Source organism: Lissotriton vulgaris, chromosome 4_1 (genome assembly GCF_964263255.1).
Source record: "Lissotriton vulgaris chromosome 4_1, aLisVul1.2, whole genome shotgun sequence".
Lineage (NCBI taxonomy): Eukaryota > Metazoa > Chordata > Amphibia > Caudata > Salamandridae > Lissotriton > Lissotriton vulgaris.
Window position 1 is genome coordinate 26,026,559 of NC_141691.1, and position 14,781 is coordinate 26,041,339.

The 14,781-nt window shown below is 41.4% G+C and overlaps 1 protein-coding gene across 1 annotated transcript in view; it reads left to right on the forward strand.

Annotated features, from left to right (window-relative positions):
* Positions 1-14,314, forward strand: part of LOC147718259 (nicotinamide N-methyltransferase-like) — a 56,399-nt gene extending 42,085 nt beyond the window's left edge. Inside the window, exon 3 of the mRNA XM_086966664.1 lies at positions 13,514-14,314. Coding sequence (XP_086822790.1) covers positions 13,514-13,967 — 454 coding nt within the window. The 3' untranslated portion in view covers positions 13,968-14,314. The remainder of the gene's footprint in view (positions 1-13,513) is intronic.
* The last annotated feature ends 467 nt before the right edge of the window (positions 14,315-14,781 follow it).

The window sequence follows — 14,781 nt, forward strand, 5'->3', positions numbered from 1 at the left end:
CCCGCCTGATACTAAATACCCCTCATAGATCTGCTTCCCTCCCTCTCCTTCATCAATTGCACTGGCTACCCATTAGACAACAAGTGAAATTTAAGTTATGCTGCCTCACCCATAAAGCTATATGGGGGTACGACCCCACCTACCTGGCGGAGAGACTACACCCACACACCCCACTTTGGACTCTACGCTCAAGCTCAAAGCCCTTTTCAATACACCCCGAATGAAACAGTCAAGGACTGGAGGCAAGTCCTTCTCTGACCAAGCCCCTCTCATATGGAACCAACTCCCTCTTGCCTTAAGACAATGCCCTGACCACTTGAAATTGAGGAAAGCTCCAAAAACCACTCTGTTCTCAGCCTAGCCTGTGCCACCGCTTTCATTTGCACCTCCTGAGCGCTTAAATACCCCCGGGGGTGATTTTAAGCGCTATACAAATAATACATCAAATCAAATCTAAATCAAATCATATGGCAGCCCTGCACTACAAGGGAAAGACGACAACCTGCTAAACAAATCTCAAGTTTTAATTTATAGAAGAGTCCTTCAAATCCATCAGACAACATCTCCAGACAAGTAAGGCTAGAATTGAGAGTAATTAATGAATCACTGGGGAGAAAGGTATGCAACCATTAAACAATGGTATAGCCTGCAGCAAAACGCAGCAGATTCGGAATTAAATAAGGCATTGTGGGACGAGTTAGCGAACAATGTAAAGTCCACATACAACAGTTACCTAAAAAAAGCCTTATCTGATACTGGTACATGTGAGCTCTGGGAAACCAGTGTGTCCTATTCAGCCTTCAAGCAAGCTATAAATAAGTCAGCAACATTTAAACAAATTGCTAGTCGACAAAAACATCCTTAGTAAGAGAAAACATGCCTGGATGGTAATAACTATTAGAAGACACTTACCCCAGAGCTGTACAGCCTACCAGAAGTTGCAACTAATAACCCTGTGCCTAGGCAAACTGTCATTCATTACAAATCAGCCAACATGGGCATACAGAGGGCCGAAAGATTGCAGACTATGCAGGAGCAATAAATAGGCCTATGTTCACCTAGTCTGCATTTGTCCAAAACTATAACAAGCACGAACCACCTTTCTAAAACATGCCATGAACGCCAGAGGCGTAAGGACATGCAGATCCGCTATTAAAGCAGGCTTGGACCTAAGAGATACCGCACAGAACAGTCAACTAATAAAGTACCTCTCTGTGCAGGCAAAGATATTAATAAATACATAAATAAATAAATACATAATTACAATAAATAAACCATGATGATCCCTGAGCATGGTACCTTAACATCAAATAAGACTGACTGGTCCTGACCCAGAACTTGTATTATTTTTGTAGAGTTGGCCAAGAACGTTTGAAGAAACATTCCCCCTTGTGCAGCTGATTAGGCAGTAATTACGCTTTGGATTAATCACCTGCTAACTACGAACATTTGAAAACCTTAGCATATTATTAAGAGATTGATTAACTGATTGTTGCCATTTTATACAGACTCAAGAGAAGATAACAATTTTATGATTTGTATAATACCAATTTCTACTACAGTTCACTAATTTATTAGAACATGTATTGTTGCGGTTTTAATTAACATAAACAATAAAAATATTCTTCTTCTATATACATGACATTATACGCGAAGCAGTGGACCTAGTCTAACAACACCCTAGACACCACTGAGGTCCAGCAACATCCCCCTAAGAAGTCCCAGGAGCTCCAAAGATTCAGGATATTTTGTTTGGACTGCAAAAATGTCTGCACTTTGATTGCTGCAGTTATGGAGGCCACACAAGTTCATGAGTGTTAATGTGTTTTGCTGAGTAACACTTATATCCTCAGTTCTGAGTATTTAAATTAAACTTTTCCCAGTTTGTTTTAAAAAAAAATCAAAATTCTAGAAACCTAAAAGAAAGTTCATAAAAATCACAAAAACACAAAGGAAATCATCAGAACCTTCTTTCTTGGTTGTATTAATGTGTATGTATAGGAAAGTATAAGAAAGAACATTAGTGAATACGTTTCTTTATTAGGGAGTGAGTGAATGTGTAAGTAGATGTGTAAGTATTTGAGTGAGTGTGTTGGTGAATGAGTGGGTGTGACAGTGACTTTATGCGGTCATGAATGTGTGAATGTTTGTTTCAGTGAGTGGGTACATGAGTGGCTCTATTGGTAAATTAGTGAGTGTGAGTGTCTGTATGGGTATGTTAATTGCTGTGTGAGTGGCTGTATGGGTGTATGAGTAGATGTATGACTGGCTGTATGAGTGATTGAGTGGGTGTGCGAGTAGATGTATTTGTGTGAATGGATATGTGATACGCGTTAAGGAATTGTGAATGAGTATGTGAGTGTTTGTTATAGGTAAGTGAGTGGGTTTATAAGTGGCTGCAAATTGTTTATGAGATTCAGCATGGGTGGGTGTATGGGTCAGTGAATGGGTTTGTTAGTGTCTGCATAGGTGAGTGATTGGGTGTGCCAGTGGTTACATGGAGACTGACTGGGTGTGTTAATGAGTGTATGGGTGACTAAGTAGGTGTATGGGTGGCTATATGGTTGAATGAGTGTGCGTGAGTGTCTGTATGGGTGGGTCAGTGTGTATGAGTACCTATGCAAATTGCTGAGTGTCTATTTCGATGACAGTATGGGAGACTCAGTGTGTGTTTTAGTAGCTGTATAGATGATTGCCTGGCTGTGTTAGTAGCTATATAGGTGACTGAGTAGGCATATCAGTGACTGGGTGAGTGAGTGGATGTGGTTGTGACTGTGTGGGTGAGTGATTAGGTGTTTCAGTGGTTATATGGCAGATTGTCTGGGTTTCTTAGTAATTCTATGGGTGAGAAAGTGGTTGTGTGAGTGCTGTATGGATGAGCAGTTATCTCTGTCAGTGTTACCATTGGTGAGGGGTTGTTTTGAGTGTAAGTAAGTGGGTGCAACACTGGGTGTCTTAGTGGCTGTATGGGTTGGTGAGTGAGTGGGCGAGGGAATCAGTGAATATATGAGAGATTGAGTGTGTATGTCAATAGCTCTATGGGTGATGACTGGCTGTTTTAGTAGCTATGCAGATGAATGCCTGGCTGTGTCAGTAAATGTATGGGTACATGACTGAGTTAGTGAGACGTTGTTTGGGTGATTTAGTGGATGTGTCAGTAGGTGAATAAGTGAGTGAATGGGTGGGTGAATGGCAGTATGTATGAGTGAAGGGGTGCATGAGTAGCTGTATGGGTGAGGGAGTGACTATGTGAGTGCCATATGGACGAGTGACTATCTCTGTCAGTGGTAGCATTGATACATGAGTGGGTGTGCTAGTTCCTGTATGAGTAGGTATATGAGAAACTTTATGGACGAGTAACTGGGTATGTGAGTGGGTACATGGGTGTATCAATGGGTGTGACAATGGTTTAAGGGTGAGTAAGCTGATTTGTCAGTTGTTGTAAATGATTAAAAGGAGGCTGTATAAATAGGCATATGGGTGAGTCAGTGAAATGAATAATACAAAGATGTCTCAACCCTGGTTTGATGACTCGCTTAAAGGCGTCAAACAGGAATTATGAAGAATAGAGCGCACATGGCGCTCAGGTTATAAGAGAGAGGAGCGGGATACATATAAATCCTGTCTAGGTAACTATAAAACACTACTTTTTGCAGTCAAATCTAAATATTATACATCACAAAATTTATTCAGCTACCAATGCTCCTAAAACTCTTTTCCAAACTATTAAAAAATGATTCATGTCAATGGGTTCTGATCTAACAATCATTAATCAAGAATTCTGTGTCCTACTAGCTTGTTCCTTTCAGGAAAAAGTTTTGCATATTTTTAAAAAGTTCATCAGCAATGGCTCCACAAATACATCTATAGGATCAAGCTGCTAGTCAGTTAGCTTTGGACAATTTACGACTCCCTCAGTGGCACATATTGCTGAACATATCCAAAAGATTAAAGCAGGTTCTCCTCATGACCCATGTCCTCCTAAGATTCTTCATCTTTTCCCAGAAATCATAGCATGCCATTTATCTACTATCTTATCCACACAGGGATTTTTCCTACCTCCTGGAAAGCAGCCTCGGAAACATAATCGTGACTGTGAGAAGTTGGCCTGGGATATGCTGTCCACTAATTAAAGTGGGCACCGTGCACCAGTCGAAACAAAACCTATGGTGATTAGATTAAAGATAACCTTTAGAAAGCGTTCCCAGTGGTAGCTGTGAAGAGCAGCCTTCAGGCTTAGTCTTGAAGGAATGGTAAGCAGCTTCTTTAACCATAATGCAATCTTAGAGTATTGGTAAATGTATGGGAAACCACACAGTAGTTACAAAAATATATATTTATTAATATAATACTGTCTAGTCAGTGACATCCCTGATAACATCACTGATGACATCTCATCATGTCTGTGAGCGGATTGGAATTTAGTGCCCAGGCCTACTGGCGCAGGTATCCAACTTTTGCAGACTTTTTATCCAGCACCCCAACATCTAAAGAACCCCAAAATGAATACTTTAAATGTCTTTGGGACAAATGTTCTAAGATTAAAACAGGTAACCAGAGAGGATGAGGATTCATTAATAAATAAAGTGACACATTGGATAAGAAGTAAACGCCAATGCCTTTCCATAGCATGATCTGACATTATAAAAGCCGAACGTCTCCAGCAAGAATCTGGAAACATGGACGGCCTAATGTTAACCTTTCATTCTAAGTTTATTGCAGATAATCTAAAAGCCATGAATCTACAAATTCACTCATTTTTTGAATCTAGAATTATTTTTAGACAGAACAAAACTCCTACAGATGAGAGAAATGGTGTTTTGCACGACCAAGAGGGGATGAACAATTTGGACTTTGTAGATTGACTGAATGAGCAGGGCATAGAGAATCTAACTACCAAAAGCACACATAGTCATATAGACCTGGTGTCCCTTCTACTAGGATCTGATCCCCAAGTTACTCATGCTGCTCACCCACATAAGAAACACGTACATAAAACCCAGGTACTTTATATGATTGCTCTTCTGATACGCTTGTTGATTTAGCTTCAGAATCCCTGAAAATTGAATCTTTGAACATAGCCGGGCTCAATCAATACCTTGTAGAGCCAAATTGGCATGAGTATATTGGTAACTTGAACCTATGTCTCTTCCAGGAGACCTGGGCAATAGGGCTTCTACACAAATTTGGCCATATAACACTTACTATAGAGGCTCTACCATAAAAAAAGGTTGACCTTCGGGCGGCTTGATCATTTCGATAAAACTGTATGTAAACGTTACAGGGTTGTTTCCTGGCAACAACTCTGTTCTTACTATATGTGAATGATCTGGTCCAGTACCTACCCATGATTCACCTAACCTCAGAGGTACCCATACCTGCACCTTAACATTCGCGGATGATATAATCTAATTGTCCCAAACACCAAGGGGGCCATAAAACCTATTCAACAGCCTCAAAAATTACTACATATTAAAGAGCCTTGAGATAAACCCTACTAAAACCAAATACATGGCTATCAGACCACATAAAAGCGTCATAAATAAAATAGCTTTGAATGGGGTGCCCTTGGAGTGTGTTTCCAACTTTATATGTCTGGGGGTTACGCTTAACTCAAATCTTTCATGGAAGCCATAAATAAATAAATGTCGGGCAATCCTAATGCAAAACTCGATACTAAGCATGGGCGTATTTTGCGAATCTCGCGTTCGCGAATTTTGCGGATTTGCGAACTCGCAATCCGCAAATTCCGCGAATTCTCGCGAATTTGCGGATTTTTTTTTTTTGTGTTTGCGCGGGTTTCTGCCAGTTCGCGAGGGTTTTTTACAATGTCGCAAATTGCGAACTTACCTGTCGGGTCGCAAGTTTCGCGAACTTGTTGTTTCTACGTGTCCAGCCTGTTTGGGACACTCTTCTTCATCACTGCCACTCTCTGTCACCACTGCCACTCTCTGACTACTCATGCCACCCTCTGGCCCACCCATGCCACCCTCTGTTTCATCACAGCACCCTCTGGTTGTCCAGTCAGTGTACATTATTGTGGCAACGCAAGCACACCTTCCCTGCCTCAAGTGACCTGAATTAATTTGGGGCTGATTAATGTGTCACAGAATATTTTTTTAGCTGGCACCTGCTTCCTTAGTGCTTCCTGATTAGTGATCTTTTGCACTTGCTAAGTGCTTTCATTGTTGCAAAATTAGTTACAACACCTGCCCTGCCCCAACTGACAATAATGCATTAGGGGCTGATTAATGGATTTGAACTTCCAGCCTGGCTCCTGCTTGTCTCCCTTAGCTGTAATTCAGGACCTTTGTGGCATATGTGTAACTATTCTGAGGATCAGAGCAGGGTCACATAATAGTTTCAACTGGCAACTGAACTCTGGAGGGGCCCCTCAGGAAGCACTACAGGAAATGGCTACTAATGATGAGCCTGAACTTTTGAACCTGGTAAGTAGTTACTTTCAGTTTTGCTAAGATCGTATTTCTGCAATTTTGCACTTATTCGCGGGGGCGCGAACTCACGCGAACAGTGCGAACAGTGCGAGCAAAATCCGCTGCTCGCGGATTTGCGGATTTTGCGGGAGATTCGCGAATCTCGCGGATTGCGAATTTACCGAAAATCCGCAAAATCCGCGAGCAACGGATTTTCCGCCCATGGTTACTCGATACCCATTGTAAGGAAACAATACTAAACTGTGTCAAAGGCTATTACCTCCGCTCTGTAAGTATGTACATTTACAGCCCAAGCAGCCGCCCTTTATGAATCAGAGTTAAAGGGAGGTGAAATTTTACAGCCTTGTTTTTTTGGGGAAAATACAATTTCAAGAATGTTTACATCTCTCCCCCAAAATACCCCAGTGATCACCTAACATACATTATTGGTATAAAAACACCGGAACATTTAGCAGCACGGAGATCACTACGTTATTGGTATAGAATCTGGACTACTGTGGAATTAGAAACTTACAGGCAGACCTTGAGCGAACTATTGGAACTTTATGTATCTTTTCCATGGTTGGCCCATATTCAAAATTAGCTCCTTGACTAAGGTGTGAGTAGGTTTTTGGTAATCCTCAACCTCCTGATGCCAGAATCAAAGAGCAAGATAAAGCACATCTATTGGAATTTTACTTTGCACAAAGTCACAAAGAGACTTACTGCACATTTTTTGTCTTTTAAAATGACACCGAGCTTGGCGCCATTTTTGGAAGAAGTTGAACCTCATCTCGCAAAGATAATTTATCTGAAATTTAGATATGAGATCCTTCATATAGATGTCTTTACAGCTAAATGGGCGATGTCTCAAACTAAGGAAAGGGACTCCAAGTGACCTTATGTCCATAAGGGGCTAACAAAGATATTGCACATGTTTTATATTTTCTGTACAGCATATGTAATTCTAAGACGAAAATGGATTAAGCATCTATGTAAAAGATTGAATATGTGGAGTTACATGGTGAGCCTGGGAATACTAAAATCAGATAGCTCACAAGCTATTGTATTCGGCATTAGTAGATTTGTGTTGGTTGCCAGCTCTACAATGAAAAAGAGAGGGCTGCAATTTGTATATAAATATACTAGATTTGTCTTACTGCTTGTCTTTTTAATATATACTATGAATTATTGTTCTACTTCCGCTCAGACAAAGGCAATTTAGTAAGGATACTTTTAATTGCTTATTAGTTAAGTTTTAATTATTTTTAGCATGATTTTAACTCATTTTAATGTCAGTACTGGCTAACTGAGTAGGTATTTTGCACATTATTTTAATCTGGACAACGCTTCATAGTACCGTGCCAAAATGGGAATCTTAATTTGTATAATTTTTTGCACATTATTCCTTAGCGAAAATTGCACCTAATGATTTTACTTGTACTTTACAGGAACAGGCACTGCAAGACATTTTCTAAATGGAAAGCTATCCAATGGAACAGCATTCCATTGCTTTATGCCTTATCAGCTCCTGTGATATATAACTACCTTTTCAAAATGTTGATACCAGAATTGTGGCTATAAACCAGTAATACTTGATAATGATAAGAAAGGGGGGATGCCCCTTTCATGAATGGTCCTATTTGTGATTCAGAATGAGATTTTACCAAGTTACAAAGTGCAATTAGGACATGGCAAACCGTAACCAGTAGATATCGTACCATAACATAACTAAACATAACTTAACATAACTTAACCCTTTTTCTCACCTGTGGAACTCTTCAAGAAGCATGTTACTTTGCTCACAGATGTATCCCAGAGGGCAGACAGTATTATCATGGCCAACAAAATAGATCAGACATCTGTCACCCACTGAAGAAGAGCAACCAGCAGGGGCCAATAACATCTGTCAGCATCGAAAGCCAGGCCCGTGCCATCCACTCCCAGTGAGGGGTTGGATAGGACTCATGGCTAGGAGATCCCTAATTGTTCCTGATGTTTCCCAGGCATCTGATGATTCTTAGAGTGTGGGCACCCAGATCAGAGTGTTAGGTACCCTATTGCCACTCTCCTTTCCAACATTCCAGGGGTCATTCAGCCGAGGGTCTGTAACCTGAGACAGAATAGGTGCCTGTCAAGCCAGGACGTCTCGTGTGAAACCACCTCCTCCCCAAACGGTTACACATTCTGTTTGTGTCATTCTTGGGACTGCCCTGGTGCAGGTCTATGGCCTCTGTCTCCTTGACAGTGCATGGATCACCTCCCGTTTTGGTAACGGATTCATCAGCATTAAGATTGGGGTGCACTGTTCTCAGAACAGGCAACCCCTGATTATCTGGGCCTCCATACTCTCTGTTTGGGAATAGTACTCCCTAAACCCTAAGCTTTCACAGAAACATGGGAAGCCACCCTTTACAGCTCATCTAACACCAGTGGTAATTAATTTCCAGGTCATCTGGAGACAAATTGTGACCGTTCTATAGGCCACTTTCCCACCCCAGTCCAGGAACACCAGAGCAATAGGGCAATAATACAAAGTCCTGCCCATAGGCCTGAGTTACCCTACACATCTGTTTGTTTTACTGCTCTGTGGGCACCAGTCCTTTCCACCACCATGGCCTGACTGGCACAGATATTTTTTGAGGAGTGACAGTATCACATTACCTATGACCTATTGGAAGTGGTGACTCCCACCCTCAGGGATAACAAGTTAACCCTTTGAATCTATCTCACAGCGGTGGGACACCCAGGCATGTTATTCCCTTTGTTTCTAGGAACTACATCCCCTTAAGGCCACAATGGCCATCTGTGTGTTGCTCCCACCAGTGGATGGTCTCTCAGAGCAGACCATTCCCCCTTACTTGTGCTCCAACAAGGAGCAATAAACGTGTCAGAGTAGAAAATAGAGTGTCCACCCATTCTTAGAATCAATAAAACAGTATTTATAAAATGCTGCTATTTACCCACAATGATATGGGAACAAGATGCTAAGATTGAATAACCAGGTCTCGAGTTTCCCTCTGAATTCCTGAAGAGAAGGTGAGGTTTGGAGGTAGAGGATGAGGTGGAGGTGGTTTGAGGCCTTTGTCATGAAGTAGGAGAAGGAGCCTCCTCAACTGTTGATTCAGTGGGTGCAGGGGGTGTGATCAAGGATGTGGGGGTAGAGTGCAGGTGTCTGGAGGGTTGGTGGAATCTCAAGCATTAGTTTATGTGTACTGGTCCTTGATTGTGCAGGGCTTTTTCAAGTATTTGAATTGGCTTATCTTGTGAATGGAGATCCAGTGGAGTGTTTTTAAGTGAGGAATGATGTGGGTCCATTTGCAGAGTTGAGGGTGAGTCTGGCTGCTAAGTTCTCTATAGCCTGAAGTTTCTTAAGGAGGGTGTGGTGATTCCTGCATAGAGTGTTGCCTAGAAAACTAGTGACAAGGGTTTGATTAATGGTGCAACTGGTGGTGACTGAAAATCACTTGAAGATATTCCAGAGAATGCAGAGAATGAGGAAGCAGGCAGAGGAGACTGCATTGATTTGATTTTTATGGTGAATTTGTGGTGCATGATGATGCCAAGGTTACTGGTGTGGTCAGTGGGGATAGGTGAGGGGTCCAGTACTGTAGGCCACCAGGAGTTGTTCCACGGGGAGTTGTTTCTAAAGAGCAGTACTTCTGAATTATCAGTGTTGAGTTTAAGGAAATTGTTTTTCATCCAGTTGGAAGTTGTCCGTCATGTTGGATAGGTCTTCAGATTGAGAGAGGATGACCTGTGTGTTGTCCACGTAGGATACAATGTTAGTTCCATGGGTTCTCACAATGTTGACCGGGGTGTCTTGTAGGTGCTGAACAGAGGAGGGCTGAGTGATAAAACTTGAGGGATGATACAGAAGATGTTATTGGATTTTGAGGTGAAAGGTGGTATGCGGACTCTTGGGTTCTTCTTTTGAGAAAACAAGTAATCCATTTGAGGGTGGTCTCTTGAATTTTGACCTGATGAAGCATCTTGGTGGGACAACGTTTCAAAGGCTGCTAAGAGGTCAAGGTAGACCAGGACACATACAAAAGAGTGCTGCATTGAGGGTCTCCATCTACGAGGAATGTAGGTTGGGTCAGGCATACATCCTTTTGCTCTTGCACGCTGGAAGCTTTTAATGACTGTTTGTTTTCATAGGAGTCTTATTGTCCTTATTAAGGCATGGGTACTTGCATGAGGACCACGTTCTTGACTTCGAATTGGTCGCCACATCTGGTATGTGACTGGCATGCTCCAGAGGCAGATGTGGAAGATAGGAGTGTTTGTTTGTGTCCTCCTCAGTAGAGTGTCTCACAGTGGTGTAGAGTTTAGTAGGGTTGTGTTTTGTTTAGTTGTATAGAGTAGAGTAGAATGTTGTAAAGTGGAGTGGCATAGAATAGTGTCAAGTAGAGCCGCTCAGACTAGGGTAAATGGTCATACAAAGGACCAGAGTGGAGCGGCATAGCATAGAGTGAAGTGAAATGTCATAGAGTGGGGTGCTGTTTTGTAAAGTAGAGTGCTGTGGAGTGGTGTAGCACAGAGTGGACTAAAGTTTCATAGAATGCAGTGGTGTGTCATAGAGTGATCTGGCATGGAGTGTTATCGAGTGTCAGAAACTGTCATAGAGTGTCGTAGAGTTGAGTGGCATGGAGGGGGGTTGAGTAGAGTGGTATAGAGTAGAGTAGTAGTGTGCAGTGGATTAGACTGGAGAAGTTTGTCATAGGGTACAGTGAAGTAAATTAGGTTGGAGTTGCATAGAGGGAGTTGCTCAGAGTTTTGATGAGGGGCGCACAGTGGCAGAGTGTAACAGAGCTTTACATAGTGACATAAACTGTAGAACAGTGTTGCCCAGTGGAGTGGCTTAGAGTGGAGTAGAGTTTGGTAGAATAGAGAGGTTAAAGTGTCATAGAGTGGAGTAATGCATTGTCCAACCCAGTAGACTGCAGTGGCATAGATTTGAGTTGTGTAGAGTTCCGTGACATACATAACGTATTGTATTGTACAGTGTCATGTTGTGGCATACAGTGCTGTGGCATACAGTGGAGTGGCTTAGAGTGGTGTGGTGTAGAGTATTGTGGCTTACAGTTACCTAGCATAGAGTGGAGTAGAGTGGCACAGAGTGTGGTGGTATATAGTGGAATAGTAGTTGATTACATTGGAGTGGAGTAGAGTGGCATAAGGTGGACAATTGAACTGGAGTGGAGTGCCATATAGTGCAGTGCTGTACAATTCAATAGTGGGGTGGACTGGCATACACTGGAGTGGCATAGAGTGAAATAGTATATAGTAGATTTGCAGAGAGTGGATAGTCATTGAGTGGATAAGAGTGACACGCTACAGATTGCAGTGTTATAGTTTTGTATAGCATAAAGTAGAATGGCAGAGAGTAGATTGCATAGTGTGTTGTAGAGTTTCTTTGAGGAAGAGGTGTTGAGCAGTGGCCAGGGTGGCTGCCTCCAGAGCATGGGGCTTGTGATTAAATCCCTAGCACTTGCTCAGATTAGCATCATGTGACTCTGGGTAATAGCTCACTTCACCTCCCCGATGGCCCTGAGCAGCTTGAAACCCTTAATGGCTGAAATGTTTGTGCATTACAAATAGGAATTATTATTAGAGTGAAGTGACTGATGTGTCGAACAGTGGAGTTGGCTGTTGTACAGTGGAATGGGGTGGCATGTCATAGATTTTAGTTTAAAAAGATGTAGTGTGAAAATGGTTGAATGGATGTACATGGAATTTGGCAAAAATGTAGAATATAGTGTGCTGAGTAATGCCAGGTAGTGCCATGCGCTGAATTGTGTTTCTCCAGATTTACCAAGCAACCCAGAGTGACACATGGTGGCCTTGCATTGGTTGGTAAATCTGACTAAGTATTGTGTGATATATTCTGCAGGGTACACCACAGTGACTTTGTGGTAAACTGTGATACATGCCAATGACAAGGCTGTATATGACTAGGGATTGTTGGAATGAAATGGCAGAATTTGGTCGTGCATTTGTAGACTGAGTTCTGGGCAAATTCTTCCATCCGCAGCATGGCAGAATTTTTTCCCCATAAATTTCCAGGATTGAGAATGAGATTTGCCATCCCCTAGTGGCATTTTACAACATGGGCAGTTGCAGTGGTTTCAACCAGAGGGATGCCTTATGAGTAGATTTGCTAGTGCTTGAGAAGATTTTCTACTCTAGCGGCAGCAAAATCAACTGGAATGGCTGGGTACTCTTGTACACCACACAGTGCTATTCACGGAGAATTGTCAGTGCTGTTTATACAACTGGCTCTAAATTGCAGCACAAACAGTGCAACATGCATATTTCCACCCATTTGCCGAACTCAGCCTAACCTTGCAGAGTTCTTATACAACTCAATGGAAATCTGCAGAGTGGAACTCTGCAAGTCCCACCCACCCCTTTATGTGAACGGATATTGACTGCCTTTGCAAAATTACAGGCAGCCATATTATTTTTACTACACTTTAGCTGTGTTCTGGGTTACACCAAAAATATAAGTCATTTTGCTTTTATGTTGTCCCTTCTTATTAAAGTGGTGATTGGTAGGGAAATGTATTTATATTTTTCTATCTACTTATACAAAGGTTTATGGGGTGCCACTCATATTTAATTTTTTAATACATCCTTGGTAGTACTTTGTGATTTAAAGAAATATATATATAGAAAATATATAGAATCATTTCTATAATTTTCCTTACCTGTTAACAATTTAATAAAGTTAAAGGTAAGGAGTATATATAAAACCCCATCTATATCTAGGCCCCTAAATCAGAAAACAACTTAAAAATTAGATGTGGCCACAGATATCACTATGTTCAAATGACTTATAAGTTTAAAAATACTTACCCTACTTACCTCTACTTCTCAAAAGGGTAATCTTCACACCATAATTTATAATCTTGTCAAATTTCATCCAAATCCGTTGAGCTGTTTTTAATCGCTACATGCAATACACATTTCTATCTAAGGGTCAATAGAGCAAAACATGTTTGCCTCCAATAACTTGTAAGAAAAGAACATGTTTTTATCAATGATAAATTTAAATTGTTTTTTTTCTTTTTTAGGGATACTTGGCCTGAGAAGCAAAAAGTGGTACAAAGAAAAATCAAGGACATCCTTAAATATGACGCCAGCAAAAGTAACCCCTTGTCTCCCACCACCCTGCCTCAGGCTGACTGCTTGATTTTGCCTTATTGTTTGGAGATCCACATGACAGATAAAGAAGGGTTCTGCAGTGCTTTAAGAAATTTCTCAACACTGTTAAAAAATGGAGGACATTTAATAATGATAGGGTGCCTTGAAGCAACTTTTTACATGATTGCCGGTTTTAAGTTTCCTCATCTATGTATTGATGAAAGTTTTGTCAGGAAAGCACTAAGCGAGGCTGACTATGTCATTGAGAAGCTGCAGGTGTTTCCTAGGAGGGTTAATCAATTGCATGATGTGCTAGATTACAGTAGTGTAATACTTGTTCATGCTCGAAAATCAACACCAGTTTCATGTTCAGATGAACCTTAATTGATAGACATAACGTCTACAAAGAGGAAATGAATAGTTTGTTCCTCACCTGACTCGAGTTTCTTCTGTCTTCTCCTTTGTTGACCCTAATGCTTCTGACACCAGTGGTGCTCTGCTCTCTGCCTCTCCTCACTGCTTTTGCTGGGACCACTTTCCCTTGGCTCTGCCAGGTTCTGTTTCAGTCAATATCCCCTTGTTCTTTAATGCAAAGTAAAATGGATTGTGGTTCAATCAATAACAACTGGAAAGAGTGTTGATTTGATCTTGTATTTGATTCCATTTTGCAGCTGAAAAGATGTATTACATCTTACAATAAAATCTTTTGTGGTTTGTTCCACAATGCTATAGCTCTGAGTGTGTGTGTCCATGTTCATTATTTTGTGATACACTATGCAATGGGATGGAAGCATTCACTTCTGCAAACTTATCTTAAGATAAAATAATTTTTAATACATATTTAAAAGACTGTCTATCAACTGAACTACTGCAACAGCAAGGACAGTCCATCCTACTTTATTCCCTCCTCTCACCCTTCCTTTCTTCTGAAAAACCACCCTTTTTACCCATCCCCCCACCCTAGACACCCTGCTCCTTTTATTCCCTGCAGACATCTTATGTATTGTTTAGACATTTTACAATGGCCTATTCGTTGGTATCTATGGGCCTGACTTATATTTTGACATGTTGCCCATCCATCCTCTGTGATGGAGGGTTCAATCCACGCGTCTTCAAAGGTACATGTAATTCACACACTTGAGATGACTGGACAAAGTAATCACACCAGCAGACCACACTCTAAGGCACACTTCCTTTC